The sequence below is a fragment of the Apiotrichum porosum genome, assembly GCF_003942205.1.
Source record: "Apiotrichum porosum strain DSM 27194 chromosome Unknown scaffold_12, whole genome shotgun sequence".
NCBI lineage: Eukaryota > Fungi > Basidiomycota > Tremellomycetes > Trichosporonales > Trichosporonaceae > Apiotrichum > Apiotrichum porosum.
In genome coordinates, this window is record NW_021167119.1 from 828755 (window position 1) to 845664 (window position 16910).

Consider the following 16910-nt stretch of genomic DNA (forward strand, 5'->3'; position numbering starts at 1 on the left):
ATACGTTTGTAATGAAATTGCCGTGCCTTGAGGGACGCCCGGGTTTGAGGGTGAGATTTAGATTCGATTTGAGTGTGTCCTTGTTCCCATTCCCCCATTCATTCCCTTCACTCAACCCCCCGTCTCCCCATCGCTCTTGCTATGCACGACAGGCCTCCAGAGCTCCACGTATCGGCGGTGAGTTTCTCATCTCCTGTCCGCCACCATCGCTGTCGCAGCTGACGCTCTCTTGCCCAACCTCTGCCGTGCTCTGTCTATCGCCGTCGGGACATGCTTCTGCGCCACCCCACAGCTCTCACCGACAGAGTTCCGCGCGTACACGCGATACCTGGACCTCTTGGCCCTCGCGCAGGCCCGCGAGGGTGACGGTGGCCTTGATGCCGACGGTAGCGTCCGTTTTGATCGCGACATTGTGCGCGACTTTGCCGTCGAGCGCCTCGATGTGCCCAGCGCGGTCGTCAATGACGTGGGTGCCAGTCCAGAGATCGATTTCGGCCCGGAGTCTCCATTGATGGGCCACACCACCTATTGATCGCGTGCTGACGCGTCGCCACCAAACAGGTCCTCGAGCTCGTTCCCGGAGATGGGAGACTTGCTGCCAACCAGGTTTACGCCGTCCTCCGCCTCCTCGCGCATGTCGCGCCTGTCAACCCACGCTCACCGCGCTCACCACGCACGCCGCGTCCTCCCCCAAGGCGCTGGACGTCGACCTCGTCTTTGTGCCTAGTGCGTGTTCATCAGCTCCCAGTAGCAACTCTGCTGACGTTCTCTCTCTCTCTCTCCTTGTAGTTGATCCGCTTCCATTGGACCCAGAGATCTTGCCTCTGGCACCCCCACGCCGCGCGGTTAGCGCGACTGGCAGTACAGGTGGCCCGTCCCGTGTATCCCCCCTACCTGCACCAAAGCCTATCCTCCCTCCTCGCCGCTTGACCCCACCTCCTGCGCCGCCCTCGCCCCCCAGCCGACGCGCCACTGTCCGCAAGTCGCTGCCTGCTGGGCACAGTCTTGACCCGTTCCGCGATTCACCTTCTCCAACGACGTCGCCGGCGAAGACACGCACATACTCGACGTCATCGGTTATCGGGGCCGTCGGAAGCAACAATCCATTTCGCCTGGGCGCAGCAGCGGCTGCCCCCACTCCGCTGATGCCACTCGACCATCCCCCACCGTCGTCGACCCACAAAGTCGGACCTCCTCTTCCCCCACGCAAGCCAAGCATCAGGCGGCCGGGCCCCGCACTCCCACCCCGACAGAACAGCTATGGGGCGAAAACAGACACTCGGCCAGAATCGTTATCATCCTCGTCGGCATCGGCATGGAGCGATGGCCCGACGCGTCAACAGCCGACAAGCACTACCACGCCCTCTGATATCATGCAGCAAAGTCTGGCGGCTGCAGCAGCAAGCGAGGGGGTCCGGTCGCGCAGGGAAGACTCCGTGCTCGAGGTCATCCGCAGCTCGTCGGCTGCTGTTCACGGCAACCCGGCTTCAGGAGCCTCGGCGCCACCGCCGCCGGGCCGACGCGATATCATCGAAACTGTGACCCGTGCTGTACGCGAGTCTGAAGTCGACTGTCTGCCCCCACCACAGCGTGTCCCATCCGGTACGCGTCCCAAGACAATGCCCTCCACCAGCCCCAGCAGCTCGGGTGCCTTCAACATGTCGGCCGACCAGTATCGCCAAAAGCATCCTGGACTCAAGACATGGTCCACCGTTGGACTGCTGAGCGACAAGCCTCTCCGTTCCAGCTTTGCCCTCATCATCCTCAACGTTTCCATTCCCCGCAAGGACGCCCTGCTCCGCGCTTGGGCGTCGAGTACACTGCGGTTCTGTGCCGATGGCGGAGCTAACCGGCTCTACGACGCCCTCGACCCCGACGAGCGCGCGTCCATGTTGCCAACCATGATCAAGGGCGACCTCGATAGCCTTCGGCCTGATGTGCGTGCGTACTACACGGCCCGTGGTGTCGCCATCAAGCGCGACCCAAGCGAATACGCCACCGACCTCATGAAGTGCATGGAGGAGGTGGAGAGCATCGAATCGGCTTCTGGCAAGCACTTTTCGCTCCTCTTCTTTGGCGGCCTGAGCGGTCGCCTTGACCAGACCGTGCATACCATGTCGATCCTGTTCAAGCTTCGCAGTACGCGCAGGGACACGTTTGTGATCAGCGACGACTCGCTCGCTTGGGTTCTCGACACTGGCGTGCACCTCATCGAAGTCGACCACGCTACCATGGGCCAGACGTGCGGCATTCTCCCCGTCGGCGTAAACGAAGCGTTCGTCCGCACCGAGGGTCTCAAGTGGAACCTGGACTGGGTCACCTCTCTCGGCGGTGACCTGAGTACTTCCAACCATCTCCTCCCGTCTGAACCGGCCGTCCTGCTCGAGACCACGGCGCCAGTGTTCTGGACCGTCGAGATCTCTGCGCCTCTCTCCCTCCCAAACATGCGCTCTCCGCTCTCGCCCGCCGACGAGATTTCTCGCGGCGTCAAGGAGCTTGGAGTTGGGTTTGTCCGCGCGGCTGGCAACGTCGGTAGGCGGTTGAGCAGGCAAGGTGTGCCGCAAAGTCTGTCGTCGACTGCCAACGGCGACAGGGCCGTTTCGGATTCATACTGGGAGCAGCACCGCGAGCAGCGTGAGCAGCGCGCCCAGGTCGGGGATCATGAGTGGTCACGGGAAAGGGAGCGCCGCGAGCGTGTGGCCTTGGTTAGTACCGACCACGACAGCGACTACGGTAACGGGCACGGGCACGGAGGCAGGGATACCGAGCCCGATGGGTATGCTCTGCTGGATTAGATAGATGCACATTTGTTGTGCTGCCTTTCCGAACGGCCGCCAAACCATCTCGACGGCCAACGGGTTGGTGAACTGTTCTCCTGCTGAGCTGCTGACCGCCGTTGGCAGGTACGGCTAACCCGGGGCGTGTGATGTACGGCGGGCAGAGCGCCCGTCGACAAGGACGCGTGGGGGTGACCAGTGGCCAGTGGATCAGTGCATTCGACAAGTGCTGTATGTGATTCCGGCCCCCACGTCCACCTGACATGTCTCACGTCTCACCAACCTACTCACTCGCCATTTCTCAATCACCCAGTCCCTCCTGTTAACCACCCTTCACTCGTGCCCACACCTCCCTGCTCCTCCCTCCTCGTTCACGTGAGGGGTTCACGAACAATGTCCGCTTCGCAACAGGACAGCGAGCCCAACAAGGACAGAATCAATGTAAGTGTGCCCCTGCGTCCGTCACACGCCCCGGACATTGGCGGCGTACTCTTCCTGGACTCTGTTGACCTGGCGGTCCAGCCCTCCGTCGACTCGTCTGCGGCCACCACCACCATCAGCCAGGCCGCCGGTCAGTCTGCCACCCGCCCCGCCGAGAAGACCCCTCCTCCAAACCCCGAGCCCACCTTTGCCACCACATACGAAACCATCGTCAACGTTGCCGAGGAAGACCGTGCAGGCCGTGCAGGCCCAAGTGCGCAGGAACGCGAGATTGCCGCGCTCTATGAGTCCGCGCGCCCTATCTTGGCTGCCTTCGGGGCCCTCCTCCCCCCCATCACACCCCAAGAGGCAGCCATAAGAGAAGAGCAAAAGGCCGAGCGGGACAAGAAGGAAGCCGCAATCCTCCAGCAATTTACTGGGGCAGACAGTGTGGGCATCCAGGTCAAGCTCCCTCTCCGGGAGAATGGTCTCGCCGTCCTCCCCGACGACTCTTACGATGGCGACTTCCTCGAGAGTCTAAAATACGCCTGGCTGCCGCTCCCCGTGTGGTGCATTCAGGACATGATGCGGTTCTCTGACGCCACCCACACCCTCAAGCTCGTCCCGGGCGACTCGGGCTCGTTCGACGACACCTCTACCCTCGCAATTGTTAGAGACGGTACAATCAAATGGCGTCTGCAGACATCAAACTTTGCAGACACCGAGGACCTCGATGGAGACACTCCCAGATACTATTTCCTTTCCCTCCTCGAGCGGGTAGAAAAGTGGAGGGTCTCGAAGTTGGGTCCAGCGGCCTCAGACTAGGGATACAGCCTTGCCCGTGTGGATTATGTATACATGCCAATAGGAGCTAACTCATAGACATATTGTGACAAGTGTGGGACCCTCCTGTAGGGCGTGCGTATCAAACATGTATGTATAATGACATGTAGGTCTATACCGTATTCTAGATGTCCCGCTACTGATGCCACAGCTAGGTGCAGCAAGCTGTGGCGGGGATAGGTACCCACCTGGGCAATATCCGTGATCATGCACAGGCAAAGGGTAGGAGAGCGACGAACGTATCTGCTTTGAAAATGCGCTCAACTTCCAAGTCGTCGGATGCAATGTTGGTCACACGGGACACGACCTCAGGTAACTAGTAGTCTTCATACACATACGCACCAGCGCGCACCATTAAGAAAGACTGGCTTGGGTTTGGATTCCGCCTTGCAGTACGTCCCATTGTTGGGGAAGTGACATTTGGGTTTTAGCAACCAATAACGACCCTTAGTTCGCAAGCCTGGCGAAACGACATGAAAGGAACAAAATACTCTAGTAAGATATTGGGGAGGGGTCACCTCATGGTAAGCCCAATGGCAAGTTATTGCAACGTTTGTCAACAGGTTCCACTGGTTGTACGTCTCGCACGCGGCCCGGCATGGTCTGCCACATTGTTTGAGCGTATCAAAACTATGCTAATGGTTGCTCCAAATGCTAAATGCAAGTGGGTTTACAAATCCAACCCCGCGGCTATTGCCCACCTCCTTGAGGCGCATTGACGTCATCGAGTTGCTCACCAACGACCAACGGGTCACCGATCATGACTTGTCTGAGTGGTCGTTCCCTGTTATGTTGACGGTATCCACCAATCCCAGGTCTTGGGCCACCACTTCTACCACCGCAGTGTTAGGTAGGACCGCTTACTACTGATTGCTCGCAACAAGGACCACGCTGCACCGGTCAATTCAACACTCGACCACCTCTTTCAGGTCATACCCACCGTCGGTCCACCTCAAGAGGATAACCTCGATTGCTTGGGAAAAATGCTACTGCAAGTTCCTGTGGCTTCTCTTAGATCACATGGCGGGTAGCCCATACCCGAGAGGACTTGGAAAGAGACACAGTGGTGTCGAACCCGGTGTCTGAAGATAACCATCAGCCTCCGTCAAGGGCTGCAGCGGGGCATCCGCCAGCACTGGGCCCACCGCACGCCAACGGCGACCATGGGCAGAAGCATTACTAGCAGCTCTATGTTGTGAGATAGAAGGAGGCAATGACCCGGGCCGTCCTGGATGGTGAAGGTCCTAGAGCCCATCAGGTAGGTCACACAGACGATGGACGGACCAACACCGAACGCGCCCTAAGCGCAGATCTCGATGACATACTTGTCAAGACGGCCTGGAATGGCAACCAGACAGCGGTGGCTGTGTGGCCTATTACCTGCTGGTTCCATCTCCATACACACTGAAGTAGGCATCTCCCGGACCGGGATCCCAACTCGTTGTCAACGTCACTGCCACACTGTCAGGAATAGGAAGGCAGCCTTGGCCACGCATGGGCCACGCTCGCCGCTAAATGTCCGCCCGACGCCACCTCCACGGCGGCGAGAGGCGCCAGGCACTGTGATCGCGAGCCGCTACAGACATGCCCGGCCGGCATCCGTCTTTGCCGAAACGGGGGGCCATCTGCAAAGCTAGTGCCAACGAAATAAAATCCAAATAATGGAGGAGGGAGAATGGACATGTTCCGGCTGTGACATGAGTGGCGTAGCGGAGCCACTCCCGTCATGGTGGCGTCCGGGGGGTGGGAAGGACCGCCGCGGGGGCCTGTGTTGACGCCGTCGACATATGCCTACTTACAGTACTTTGTCAGGCGGCTCTGCAGCTTAAACCAGCCGAGCCATAACCGCGGATGACTGCGCAGAATTAAGCAATAACAGAACAAGGGCATCTTCCACCGCGTGGGCGACCATGCCAAGACTGTTCCAGGATACGGAAGCCTATCGAAGGTCCACATGACTATTTACAACCACTTGGCGGCGTGGGTCGTTTTTGGCACGAGCCATTCGCATCGTGACGAGTGCGTTGTGTAGTCGCTGTGGCAGCAAGTAAGTACAGCGGACACAAATGACACTAGTGCTGCAACAATGCCGTCAACTCTGTTTATCGATATGGTGAGCTGGCGCTGGTATGTACAACCTCTGCACGGCACCGATTCGTACCGCAAAGCAGCAACAGCATGCCCCCTCCCCTCTCATTCGAGATGCAACGACTCATGACCCGACTACCGCTAACTTGGTGTGCCGGGGTAACGCTGTGGCGGCGTGGCCCATGCATGGGGCCAAAATGGGGCACCATCGGCGTTCATATGCTTGTCTCTCGACCTGCCGCTGATCTGCCGGCCCACTTGGGTGGCGCCGAGGGACAATGTCAGCGGTGGGCGCCACACCCTGCTGGAGATATGATCCACGATCCGGGCCAGCATTCACTTCCCCCACTCTGCTGGGTCATCCTCTCGCTTGCGTCGGTCCATGCCATATACCGGAACGCTCACTTGCATGCCTGTACCGAGGCTGCGGAGCGCCGTTGCGGTATTCGGTAATGTATGTAGGCAGACTGCCTACGCCGCTGATGAGTGACCCTGGTCGCCTGTGCGGGGGGTATGGAGCCCAAAGAAGGGACAGCAAGGAATACACAACACATGCTCTCCCACGTTGATGTCCACCGCAAGGCGACCTCATCGTCCTCGTATCCCCTGGCCTTACTGGCGCAGGCAACCCTCGCAATACCGCAAAGCCACCGCCACGGGTGTGTAGCGGGGCGGCGTTGAATGATGGACCTTGGGCCTTAGGGTCCTCTCTTGCTCCGTGGACTGACGGTCAGTAAAGCTTCGGCATACCCATGCAACCGCTTCTCGAAACGGAATACATAAGATGCTTGGCTGCGAGTTCTTCTCCCCTTGTCCGCAGCCCATCAACTAACGTCTACCTTCTGCGCCAACTATCAACCTTCTCCTATAATGAAACTTTCTGCCCTCGCCTTGTGCGTGGCGGCACTGGCCACTACGGCCCGGGCAACCGCGTAAGTTGTTTCCTTTTTGCCATGGTGCCACACGGGGCTAACTCGACAGCGTCGCCGACCTTTCTGCCTGCGCGCAGGCATGTCTTGAAGCCGCCCTCGTCTCTACTGGCTGCGAGGCCGAGTGTGACGGTGCATGCGTGTGCAGCACCGACTTTACCACCAACGCAACCCCCTGTGTTCTGTGAGTAGCCGCGGGTGTGTCAGAATTCGCTAACCCACTCAGGGCTTGTGGCATTACCGACGCCTTGCAGGTTCTTGACGTGCAAAGCACTCAGTGCAGCATGGGCACCATCGAGACTTGCACAGCTGCCGCTACGTCAACCCAGGCGAGCGCGACTACCACTTCGTCAGCCGCGGCAGCCACGTCCTCGGGATGCGCAGAGTACGTCGACACCTCCGCTCCTCTCTTCCTTGTTTCTGCCACTGACACCCGCCAGCGTCTCCACCCTCTCTACGTGCGCACAGACCTGTCTCGTCGGCGCTCTTACGACTGCTGGATGCACTGGACCGTGTGATACTGCCTGCTTGTGTGGCTCTGCTTACAACGGGGCTGCCGCTACATGCCTTGCCTCGAGCTGTACCGCCGCCGACATTCAGGCAGTTCTCGGCCTGTCTGCTGCTCTTTGCCCCGCTGCCACCACCACTGCCGCGCCTGCCGGCACCACGACCACAGCTCAACCATCGTCAACCAAGGCCTCGACGTCCACAACTTCTTCGGCTCCTGCCCAGGTTACAACCGCGCCAACCACGTCTGCCCCCGCCCAAGTTACCACCACGAAGGCTACAACGACCGCGGCCCCGGCAACCACTTCAGCTGCCGCAAACTGCCCTGATGTCACCAAGCTTTCATCCTGTGCCCAAACCTGTTTGCTGGGAGCTCTCTCGAGTGCCGGCTGTTCGTCGGCATGCGACGTTTCCTGCATCTGTGGTACTTCATTCACAAACTCGGCTGCCCTCTGCTTGGCCACGACGTGCACGGCTTCCGACATCACCGACGTTCTCGCCATGCAGGGTTCTACCTGCCCCGCCTCTGGGACGACCACGGCGGCTGGTGGTGGCGTCACGACCTCCAAGACAACAACGTCAGCGGGGTCGACCACGACATCCTCCGGTGGAAGCAGCGGATCGTCTGGTGGAAGCAGCGGATCCTCGGGTACCGGATCTTCCACCACATGCCCCGACACCAGCAGCCTCTCATCGTGTGCCCAGTCATGCCTTAACAGCGCGCTCACAGCCGCAAGCTGCTCGAGCGCCTGTGACGTGGACTGCATCTGCTCGACTCCGTTTGTTAACAGTGTGAGTTGACTCAAGTGTTACGACGCCAAGGAAAAATATATACTGACAACCAGGCAACTCTTTGCATTGCCACCGGGTGCCCCACCGACGCTGCGGCCGTTCTGGCCCTCCAGTCCTCTACCTGTAGCTCATCGTCGTCCGGATCGTCCTCATCGGGGTCCACCTCGTCAGGTTCCACGTCCTCTGGATCTTCGGGAAGCGGGTCAAGCTCGAGTGGGACAGGTAGCTCGTCATCAGGAGGCTCGTCGTCGACCACCTGCCCAGACACCAGCAGCCTCTCGTCTTGCGCGCAGACCTGTCTGAACAGTGCCCTCACGGCTGCGAGCTGCTCGAGCGCATGTGACGTGGACTGCATTTGCTCGACTCCGTTTGTCAACAGCGTAAGTCAAATAAGTCGCCAAGGCAAGAAGGTATGCTAACAAACAGGCCACTCTTTGCATCGCCACTGGGTGCCCCACCGACGCTGCCGCCGTTCTCGCTCTCCAGTCGTCTACCTGCAGTGCTTCCAGCTCCGGGTCGTCATCCTCAGGATCCTCGTCGTCTTCGAGTGGCTCCTCGTCATCCGGCAGCTCGTCCTCGTCGTCAGGATCGAGTTCGACAACTTGCCCAGACACCAGCAGCCTCTCATCTTGCGCGCAGACCTGCCTGAACAGTGCCCTCACAGCCGCTAGCTGCTCGAGCGCATGTGATGTTGACTGCATTTGTTCGACTCCGTTTGTCAACAGTGTGAGTCACGCAAATGTCCAAGACCAAGAAGGTATGCTAACAAACAGGCAACGCTTTGCATCGCCACCGGCTGCCCCACCGACGCCGCTGCGGTCCTTGCCCTCCAATCCTCCACATGCAGCGCTAGCTCCTCGAGCTCATCGTCTTCGTCGGGATCCTCTTCGTCATCTGGAACCTCGTCGTCGTCATCAGGCTCAACCTCGACCACTTGCCCAGACACGAGCAGCCTCTCCTCGTGCGCGCAGACCTGTCTCGCCAGCGCGCTCTCGGCCGCAAGCTGCTCGAGCGCCTGCGACGTCGACTGCATCTGTTCCACTCCATTTGTTAACAGCGCCACATTGTAAGCGCCGATCAATCCCTCGCAAACTGAAGTCCGCTGACATTTGTTTTAGGTGTATCGCCACGGGATGCCCCTCGGACGCTGCCGCGGTTCTCGCCCTCCAGTCTTCGACATGCAGTGCGAGCTCATCGAGCTCTTCCTCCTCGTCATCGTCGTCGTCAACAGGTAGCGGCAGTGCCGGCAGCTCGTCGTCGAGTACCACGTGCCCCGAGTGAGTGGTTTTTGTGATGGTTCTTTTTTTTTTTTTTTTTTGAAAAAAAAAAACAAAAAAAAAAAACAAAGAAAAAAGAAAACGAAATCGAAAAATGCCACCAACAGAAAAGAATAGGTTTGCTAACATTGTTTTCCCTTAGCACCTCTTCGCTTTCGACCTGTGCGCAGACGTGTCTGGCTACCGCCCTGGGAGACGCTTCGTGTTCGAGCGCGTGCGACGTTACGTGTATTTGCGGTACATCGTTTGTCAACAGCGCCACTCTGTGTAAGTCCTGCACCTGGGAAGAAGCTATACACATACTGACGGCCCCAGGTATCGCCTCCTCGTGCCCCACGGACGCCGCTGCCGTGCTTGCCCTGCAGTCCTCGACCTGCAGTGCCAGCTCGGGATCCTCCAGCTCCAGCTCTGGATCCGGAACGGGGTCGGCCGCGAGCGGATCGAGCGCGGCAGCAGCTGCTTCGGCGGCAGCTGCCAGCGCCGCCGCGGCCAACGCGACTGCGAACGCTACAGCGACCGTGAGCAGCCTGGCCGCAACCTCGTCGGCCCCGACGGCCACCGTCATTGACACGACGCCCTCGTCTACGGGCTCGTCGGCTGCGCTCCGCAACATTGCCAGCCGCTCCGAGATTGCCACCATTGGCGGCTTCTTCATCGCGGCCCTCGCCTTCCTCGCGTAGGATGGTGCACTGAACACTGTTCTCGTAAACCTTGAAGACCATAAAGAATAATGGCTATAATTGGCTCTCCTCTGGAGGGCGAAGACGAATGAAACGAACTGTCTCCATGAGCATGTGCAGTTGTGTTTAGCGTTGGAACTTTCTCGCCTAGTGCCGCGATGGGAACCGAGTATCTGATGGTGAGGAAGTCATTGCACCCGCTGCTGCCGTGAGGTGGGCACCGAGAATTGAGGGAGAGGAGGCGACTTGTTCGCTGACAGGTGGGCCGCAAAGTACATGGGCTGTGCCGGAGGCTTTCAGCCTCAACTCTTGCTGCTTAATCAGTGCAGTTCTCCAAGGAGCCATAATATCGAAACGGTACATATGTCACTGGATTGCCTTTAACGGGGACATGGTGGCGAGTGTTTCTCCATGGACACGCGCACACACTCGGTATGCAAGAGCATGTGAGCAACTAACTGCGTTCCATGTCTGGCCAGATTTGACCTCGCATCTTCTTTCGCTTCTGCTAGGCACGCTGCGCGCCGACATCCTGTGGATGTGGCTCCAAGTCGGACATCGACTCCTTGTTAGACTGCACGGCCATTGCTCCGCTCTCTGGCGTCAACCACTGGATGCATGAGCTCTGCCTTGCCTGACAGCAAAAGCAGCCCCAGCACCCGCATCTCGGACGACCATTCTGTCATGTGCCAATATGCCACAGACGGACACGGATCATTGCCAGTCCGGCCCGAAGAAGTGAAACCACAAACGCCTCGACTCGTACCTGTCCGACGCCGGGTGATGGTCCAGAAGACGGTGGAATGCATGCCAGCACCTGAAATACAGCGGGCCGTCGTCGCCGCCAAACGCGGCGTGCCACGAGGAATGCGTGAGTACAGAAAAAGAGCCCTAATAGGCTCGGAGGATCGCCGTTTGAAAAGAGTGTTAATACCCGCTCTAGTGCCGTTCCTATTGGTGGGGGGTTTGTATTGTGTTGCTCGTGCGAGTTTTTGTTCCTCGGCACATACCCCGCCCCGTTTGTACGGCATGCGGAGGACGAGGGGCCCACCAAACTCCCCCATGTGGGTGTGCACGCTGAGGGGTGTGCACCGTCGTCATTGGCGGACACGCCCACAGCAAGGTTGGCTTCTTACTCGCTGGTGGGATGCATGTCCTGGCCAGTGGCCAGTGGCTCCTGGAATACCCAGGGCGGGTGAGGATCTTCCTCGACACGCGGGGGGGGGGAAGCGAAGCACATTGGGTGGGTGGGGTCTGACTCTCTCTCTATCTGCTGCCCACTGAAAAGCAGAGTTGTACCACAGAACACGTATGCACGATGCCCAGCCCCATTGCCCCAGACGAATGCTTTTGTGTGTATAGGTTGTTATCGGGCGGTGGGATGTGCTGGGCGTGAAACGACATGATGGGCTGTCGCCAAAGTCACATGTCGGGGGAGTTGAAAATCTGCCACCGGGGCGTGCGCGCGGGGTGCGTCATTGCTGCATGGTGGTGGGATGGCCGCCGCGGGTGGGATGGATGGAGAAGCACCAAACGGCTTAATCGACACATGCACAATCCCATTATCCTCTCTCACATCCCCTTTCAACCAGTCTCTCCATTTCCCACTCCCTTCTCCTCACCCACCCACCACTTCCAGTGCACCCGTCGTCGTAGCCAGCTCGTTGGCCACGACGCACACCCCCGGCAGAGACATGTCCGTGTCGTCGGCCACGACGCTCATCTCCCCCTCCAATGGCGTAGCGCCCCCACCAGCGACCCCCGCCAGCGCAAGCACGGCCGGCTCATCAGCGGTGCAGCATGCCTCACGCAAGCGCCAGAGCAGCGTTCACTCTGCCGGACATGGGCACGTCCACGGACACACTGTGCACTCGGCGCATTCTCACACGGCAGGTCATGGACATGGGCATGCCGTGCGGAGGTCGTCGACGCATTCGACCCACTCGACGAGTCACCGGGGTACGCGCCGCGGCAGCGAGGGCGAGAGTGGTCGACGCGCGCTCGCAGCTGGCCTGACCATGGCGGCTCTTGACGCTGTTGCAGCTCAGAACGCACATGTCGACAAGCCAAAGCCCAAACGCAAGGCCAGCGAACACAGCAGCCATGGCCATGGTCATGTTGTGCACACCACTGCCCATCGCGCGCACTCGCACCACAGTCACGCCCACGGACACGGACACACGGCACCCAAATCAAGTCGCAGCGAGACACACCTCCCTCGTCTGAGCCGCACACCCAGCTCGAGCGGTGTCAGCGCGGTGACGTCCGAGTCGAGCAACACAGGCGGCAGCTCGAGGCGTCCTGCTGCTGCGGGGGGCCACCGCACACGCTCGGCCGAGCGCGTCCAGGTGGAGGTCGTTGAGGGCGGATCGGGGTCCGCAGAGGCAGCCGAAGGAGCAGACGACGGCGAGTGGGAGAGCGGCGAGGAGACACCGGCGGTCGGCTCACGCCGTCTCCGGTCCGTCTCTGATCCGCACAAGCTTCGCAGCACACAGCAGCGCAAGGCTAGTGCTCAGAGCAACGCGACTGTCGAATCGGCAGCTACCGGCACGACTGGCGATGGCGGCAGCCCGCTCGAGCTTGGCAGCATGCATTCTCCGGGGCATGAACCGCCGGCGACCCGCAAGACGACCGGCTTCCCGGCACCCAGCGACTCGCAGACGTCTTTACCCAGCGCGGCGAGCACCAGTGCCGTTAGCGGCGCCGACGGTATTCCTGCAGCTGCCGCCCTGCCTTCCCCACCGCACACCAGTTCCGAGGAGGAAGCCGTCCCGCGTGCCGACTCTGCTCCACTGTCAGAGCCGCTTCCACCTGTTGTGGCTGCCGAATCTGTTCCGACGGCTTCGAGCGATCCTGCCCCAGTCACGACCGAGCAGCCTGCTGCGCCCTCTGGCGGCTTCCCCTTCCCGCGCATGGTGTCCGACGAGTCAGCCCCGCAGCACGTTGTCCGCCCCCACGCCGTCCAGCACATTTCGCACGCATCGCAGGCCATCTCCGAGTCGCCCATTTCGCCGCCCCAGTCGGTCCCATCGCGTCTGGCAGAATCGCAGACAACGCAGTCGAGCGCCTCGGCACAGTCGCCCGCCGCGCACGGGCCATCATCGGTGATGGCGTCGGCACCCCGCAGCAGAGTTATCAGCAGCCATGCACCGTCGACCTTGCGCCATCGCGGCTCGCAACAGTCTCTGCGTTCCATCCAGAGCCTCCGTGCCCCGCCCCACCCGCTCAACAGTCCCACAGGCCGCTCGGGTTTCCTCCACACCAACAGCCCCAAGGAGAAGCGTGTCTCCAGTCTGCACTATCCGCCCGCGGCACCTGCTGTGGTGTACCGCGAGACGGTCGGTGGCCACGGTTGGGACGAATCGCAGCCCAAGGGTCGAGCCGAGCACGTCGTCGAGCGGGAAGAACCACCCTCGCCCGCCCCGCCTCCCCGCACTGAACGTGTTGGTTCCTTTTCGTCGGTCCGCTCGCTCAAAGACTTGCTGGCCGGCACCTCGACGCCCCCCGCGCGTGCCATGCCCCCACCGAGGAATACGTCCTCGCGCGACCCTTCACGCCGCCTCACCGCCATGCAAGCGGCGTCGGCCGTCGCGCGCCTGAACACCACCTCGGACCCCGTCGCGTACCACCAGTCGTTGGGCTTTTCGCCCCAGACGGCCGAAACAGCCCATCTTCTGTCTCGTTTCCTGCCTCAGCGCCGCACCGACCGTCCCAAATGGGCCATTTCTGCGCGCGAGGCCATGGCGACCATGGAGGCCGCGGAAGAGGCGCATATGCGCGGCGAAGAGATCCCCGAGGGTCGCGTTGGCGTCACCGACGGGCAGTACCGCGACGCCCACGAGAGCCTCGTCGCCACGCTCCGGGAGCTGGGCAAGGCCGCGCCCGTCCGTCGCGGCGGCGCCAGCAGGTCGTACTCGTACCACAACCTGCTCGGCGCCGTCGCCGAGGACCCGCACGCCCACCGTCCGGGCACCGGCCAGACCCCCTTTGAGATCAGTGTGGCCAGGTGTGTGGCGCAGCGGCCCACGTCGAGTCTGGCGTACTAGATGGGCGCGCCGTGGTGTGGGTTGTGCAGTTCCCTCCTTTTTGTAGGAAAAACGAGAGGTTACTCGTTTTTATTTCTTTTTTTGTAATCGTACCCAAGAAGCAACGGTTGGAAGGGGGTTATGCAGGGTGGATGAGTGTATGCCTGTTGCATTTGGTGGTGGCGAAAAGCCCCAGGCCAAAGATCCACAGATCCCACTGAGAAACCACTAACGCGATGTACCACACTTGGAGTGGGACGGCATACTGCGTTCTCCAGAATGTCGCCCTTTTATGGGTGAGGTGTGAAATTGCTTCCGTTACTTATGCGGACCTCCACCCAACGGCCCAACGGCCCAACCCTCTCTCCTGGTGGCCACTTTTCGGCGTGAGCGTTCGACAAGCGCTCACGACAAGCTCACCTTCACATTCAACCACCACCACCACCACCCGCATCAACAAACATGGCTTTCTCGGACGAGACCAAGGACCGCGTCAACGCCGCTATTGGGTGAGTGGGGGTTTGGGACTCGCAGGACTGTGCTGACATCCGTGTAGCATCGCCAAGGTATGTTTTTGAGCTTTCGCCGAGTCGGTCCGAGGGAAAGGCCACTGTGTCGCCCTACATGTGCACACACCTGGTGTCCAAACGCTCCCCATTGTGATTGGGAGTGCTTTTGTTGCGCGCAGCGGCGCTTGTCGAGTGCCAGGCCATGTGGGACGAGACACCTGGGTGCAGAAACCGCGCCTGCCCGTCTCGGCACTTGATCCGCGCCGCCGGCGCCGTGTCTCTAGCGCCTGGGCCCCATGTCCTTGTCTCTTGCTCGCAGCTCCGGGTTAAGAAAGCGAGAGCGAGGACCTGCCGCAAAGACAAGCCACCACTGTCCTGGTCTACCCCGGCGCCCTTCCCGTTACCGATGTTGCAACCTCCCGCTGACACCCCGTCCAGAGCGTCATCACCGTCGGCTGGATTCGTGAGTGTGCCACAGCCATCTGTGGTTCATTGTACGCACAAAAGCGCTAACGAACGCAGCCCTGATCATCTACATTGGCTACAAGAGCTCCAACCCCCAGCCCTCGCTCATCAAGTAAGGTTGCAACGCGGCGGACGGGTTTTGTTTTGGAACGTGGCTGACGCTTTTCTTCAGGCTCATCACCCCCCTCGCCTAAACCAGACAACTGGAATGGATGGAGAGCAGGTGGGTTGCCATCCTTTGAAGGAGTACTTGTGCTGACCCATACAGAGTTCGACATGACCCCTCGCCGTCGTCGCGCACCGAGGATGGAAGGAGGCATGGTCGAGCGAAAGCAGGTGGGGTTCATCTACCATGGATCCACCTGACCCCACCAGTGTACGACGTAGCCCCCCTCATGCACTATGGCCTAGACTCTACTGTTGTTCTGCAGGCTGCAGGCTGGATACCGGGCGGATACCGGACGGACTGCGACATTGCAACGCTGACAGAACGACTAACGCAGGCTACGGTCATGGCATACCGTCTCCCAAGGCTCTCTCTCTCAGGTCTGAACGGGTGGGTGGAGGGGAGCTTTAGACTATGCTACAGGAGGATCACAATGTCGTCGTCGTCATCTTCCTCGTCGTCATCGTCCGTGTTGCAGGTCGACTGCGGCGGCGTGTAGCGGGGTGGAAGAATGGTCTTGAAAAGCAGGCAGGTCAGCGTCTGTCTGAGGTACCTGGCCACCGCACGCCTCGGATTCCTTATCGCCCAAGCGCCACGCCCATCCTCTTTGTCCCCCAGAGAAGCCACCACCCAAAGAACCCACCTGTTCCTTGTCTTGCTTCAAGCGGCGCGGGGTGAGCACGGTGCGTTCCGAGGGCGTCTTGAAAGCCGAGGCGGCGGGGTTCTGGACGTGGGCCGTGTCGCCGCTGCTAGAGTTGAGGATACATCCCACGGCGATACCGTCGACGTGCGAGATGGGACGCTTGCGCTTGGATCCGGGAGCGTGGATGAGGAGATCGGCAAGGGTGGTGAGGCGCGCGGTGGGGGAGTGCACCGCCGCCGCTGCTGGGGCGCCGTACTCCGAGACTGGAGTCGGAGGGAGGACCGGGGAACGGGGGAGGAAGACGAAGGCTGGCTGTGGTGGCGAGTACGGGTTGCCCTCGGAGCAAGGAGCGGTGTACGGCCAGGCCGGCGCCGAGGAGGAGGAGGATGCGAGAGGACCGGGGAGCGCAAGAGGAGTAGGCAGGGTTGAGGATGAGGGTGCGGTTGCAATGCTGTGGATGGTTTGAGTGGGTGGCGAGGGGAGGGGCACGGCGGACATGACGGAAGAGCAGGCGAGAGAGTGAGGGGTAGAGGGGGAGGCAGGTGTTGCGGTGTCCGTTAGGTGTGGGTGCGTGTGGTCGGTATCCGGCGTTGTTTACATTGTAAGTAAAAGCGAGGGAGAGAGGGAGGGTGCTGTCGGGTGCTCGTCAAACGAGTGTCTACGAGGGTGCAAGAAGGGGGATCGGGGGAGGGAGAGACGGAGGGAATGAAAGAAGAAAGCAGTGATGGATGTGTGAAGGCACTAAAGGGATGGTTGCAACAACAACGTCCACAAATACCCACATGGACG

At 60.4% G+C, this 16910-nt stretch overlaps 7 protein-coding genes across 7 annotated transcripts; 5 read left to right on the top strand and 2 right to left on the bottom strand.

Moving 5' to 3' along the window:
- Window positions 1–141: 141 nt before the first annotated feature.
- On the top strand, window positions 142–2795 carry EHS24_002367 (uncharacterized protein; the record flags this gene model as incomplete). The annotated part of the gene is made up of 4 exons (XM_028618107.1): window positions 142–177; window positions 293–466; window positions 562–726; window positions 1380–2795. The coding sequence occupies 4 exons, from the start codon at window positions 142–144 to the stop codon at window positions 2793–2795; spliced, it is 1791 nt and encodes a 596-aa protein (XP_028473785.1).
- A 375-nt stretch (window positions 2796–3170) lies between these two features.
- EHS24_002368 (uncharacterized protein) lies at window positions 3171–4022 on the top strand (the record flags this gene model as incomplete). Its single annotated transcript, XM_028618108.1, has 1 exon — window positions 3171–4022. The coding sequence occupies one exon, from the start codon at window positions 3171–3173 to the stop codon at window positions 4020–4022; it is 852 nt and encodes a 283-aa protein (XP_028473786.1).
- Window positions 4023–6998: 2976 nt separating this feature from the next.
- On the top strand, window positions 6999–7575 carry EHS24_002369 (uncharacterized protein; the record flags this gene model as incomplete). Its single annotated transcript, XM_028618109.1, has 3 exons — window positions 6999–7060; window positions 7110–7241; window positions 7284–7575. The coding sequence occupies 3 exons, from the start codon at window positions 6999–7001 to the stop codon at window positions 7573–7575; spliced, it is 486 nt and encodes a 161-aa protein (XP_028473787.1).
- A 159-nt stretch (window positions 7576–7734) lies between these two features.
- Window positions 7735–10355, bottom strand: EHS24_002370 (uncharacterized protein; the record flags this gene model as incomplete). Its single annotated transcript, XM_028618110.1, has 6 exons — window positions 7735–8331; window positions 8478–8719; window positions 8781–9065; window positions 9128–9397; window positions 9937–10140; window positions 10208–10355. 6 exons carry the CDS (start codon window positions 10353–10355, stop codon window positions 7735–7737), a joined length of 1746 nt encoding a protein of 581 aa, XP_028473788.1.
- A 1976-nt stretch (window positions 10356–12331) lies between these two features.
- On the top strand, window positions 12332–14359 carry EHS24_002371 (uncharacterized protein; the record flags this gene model as incomplete). Its single annotated transcript, XM_028618111.1, has 1 exon — window positions 12332–14359. The coding sequence occupies one exon, from the start codon at window positions 12332–12334 to the stop codon at window positions 14357–14359; it is 2028 nt and encodes a 675-aa protein (XP_028473789.1).
- Window positions 14360–14800: 441 nt separating this feature from the next.
- EHS24_002372 (uncharacterized protein) lies at window positions 14801–15506 on the top strand (the record flags this gene model as incomplete). Its single annotated transcript, XM_028618112.1, has 5 exons — window positions 14801–14847; window positions 14895–14904; window positions 15286–15310; window positions 15370–15424; window positions 15485–15506. 5 exons carry the CDS (start codon window positions 14801–14803, stop codon window positions 15504–15506), a joined length of 159 nt encoding a protein of 52 aa, XP_028473790.1.
- Window positions 15507–15938: 432 nt separating this feature from the next.
- EHS24_002373 (uncharacterized protein) lies at window positions 15939–16619 on the bottom strand (the record flags this gene model as incomplete). Its single annotated transcript, XM_028618113.1, has 1 exon — window positions 15939–16619. One exon carries the CDS (start codon window positions 16617–16619, stop codon window positions 15939–15941), a length of 681 nt encoding a protein of 226 aa, XP_028473791.1.
- Window positions 16620–16910: the final 291 nt, after the last annotated feature.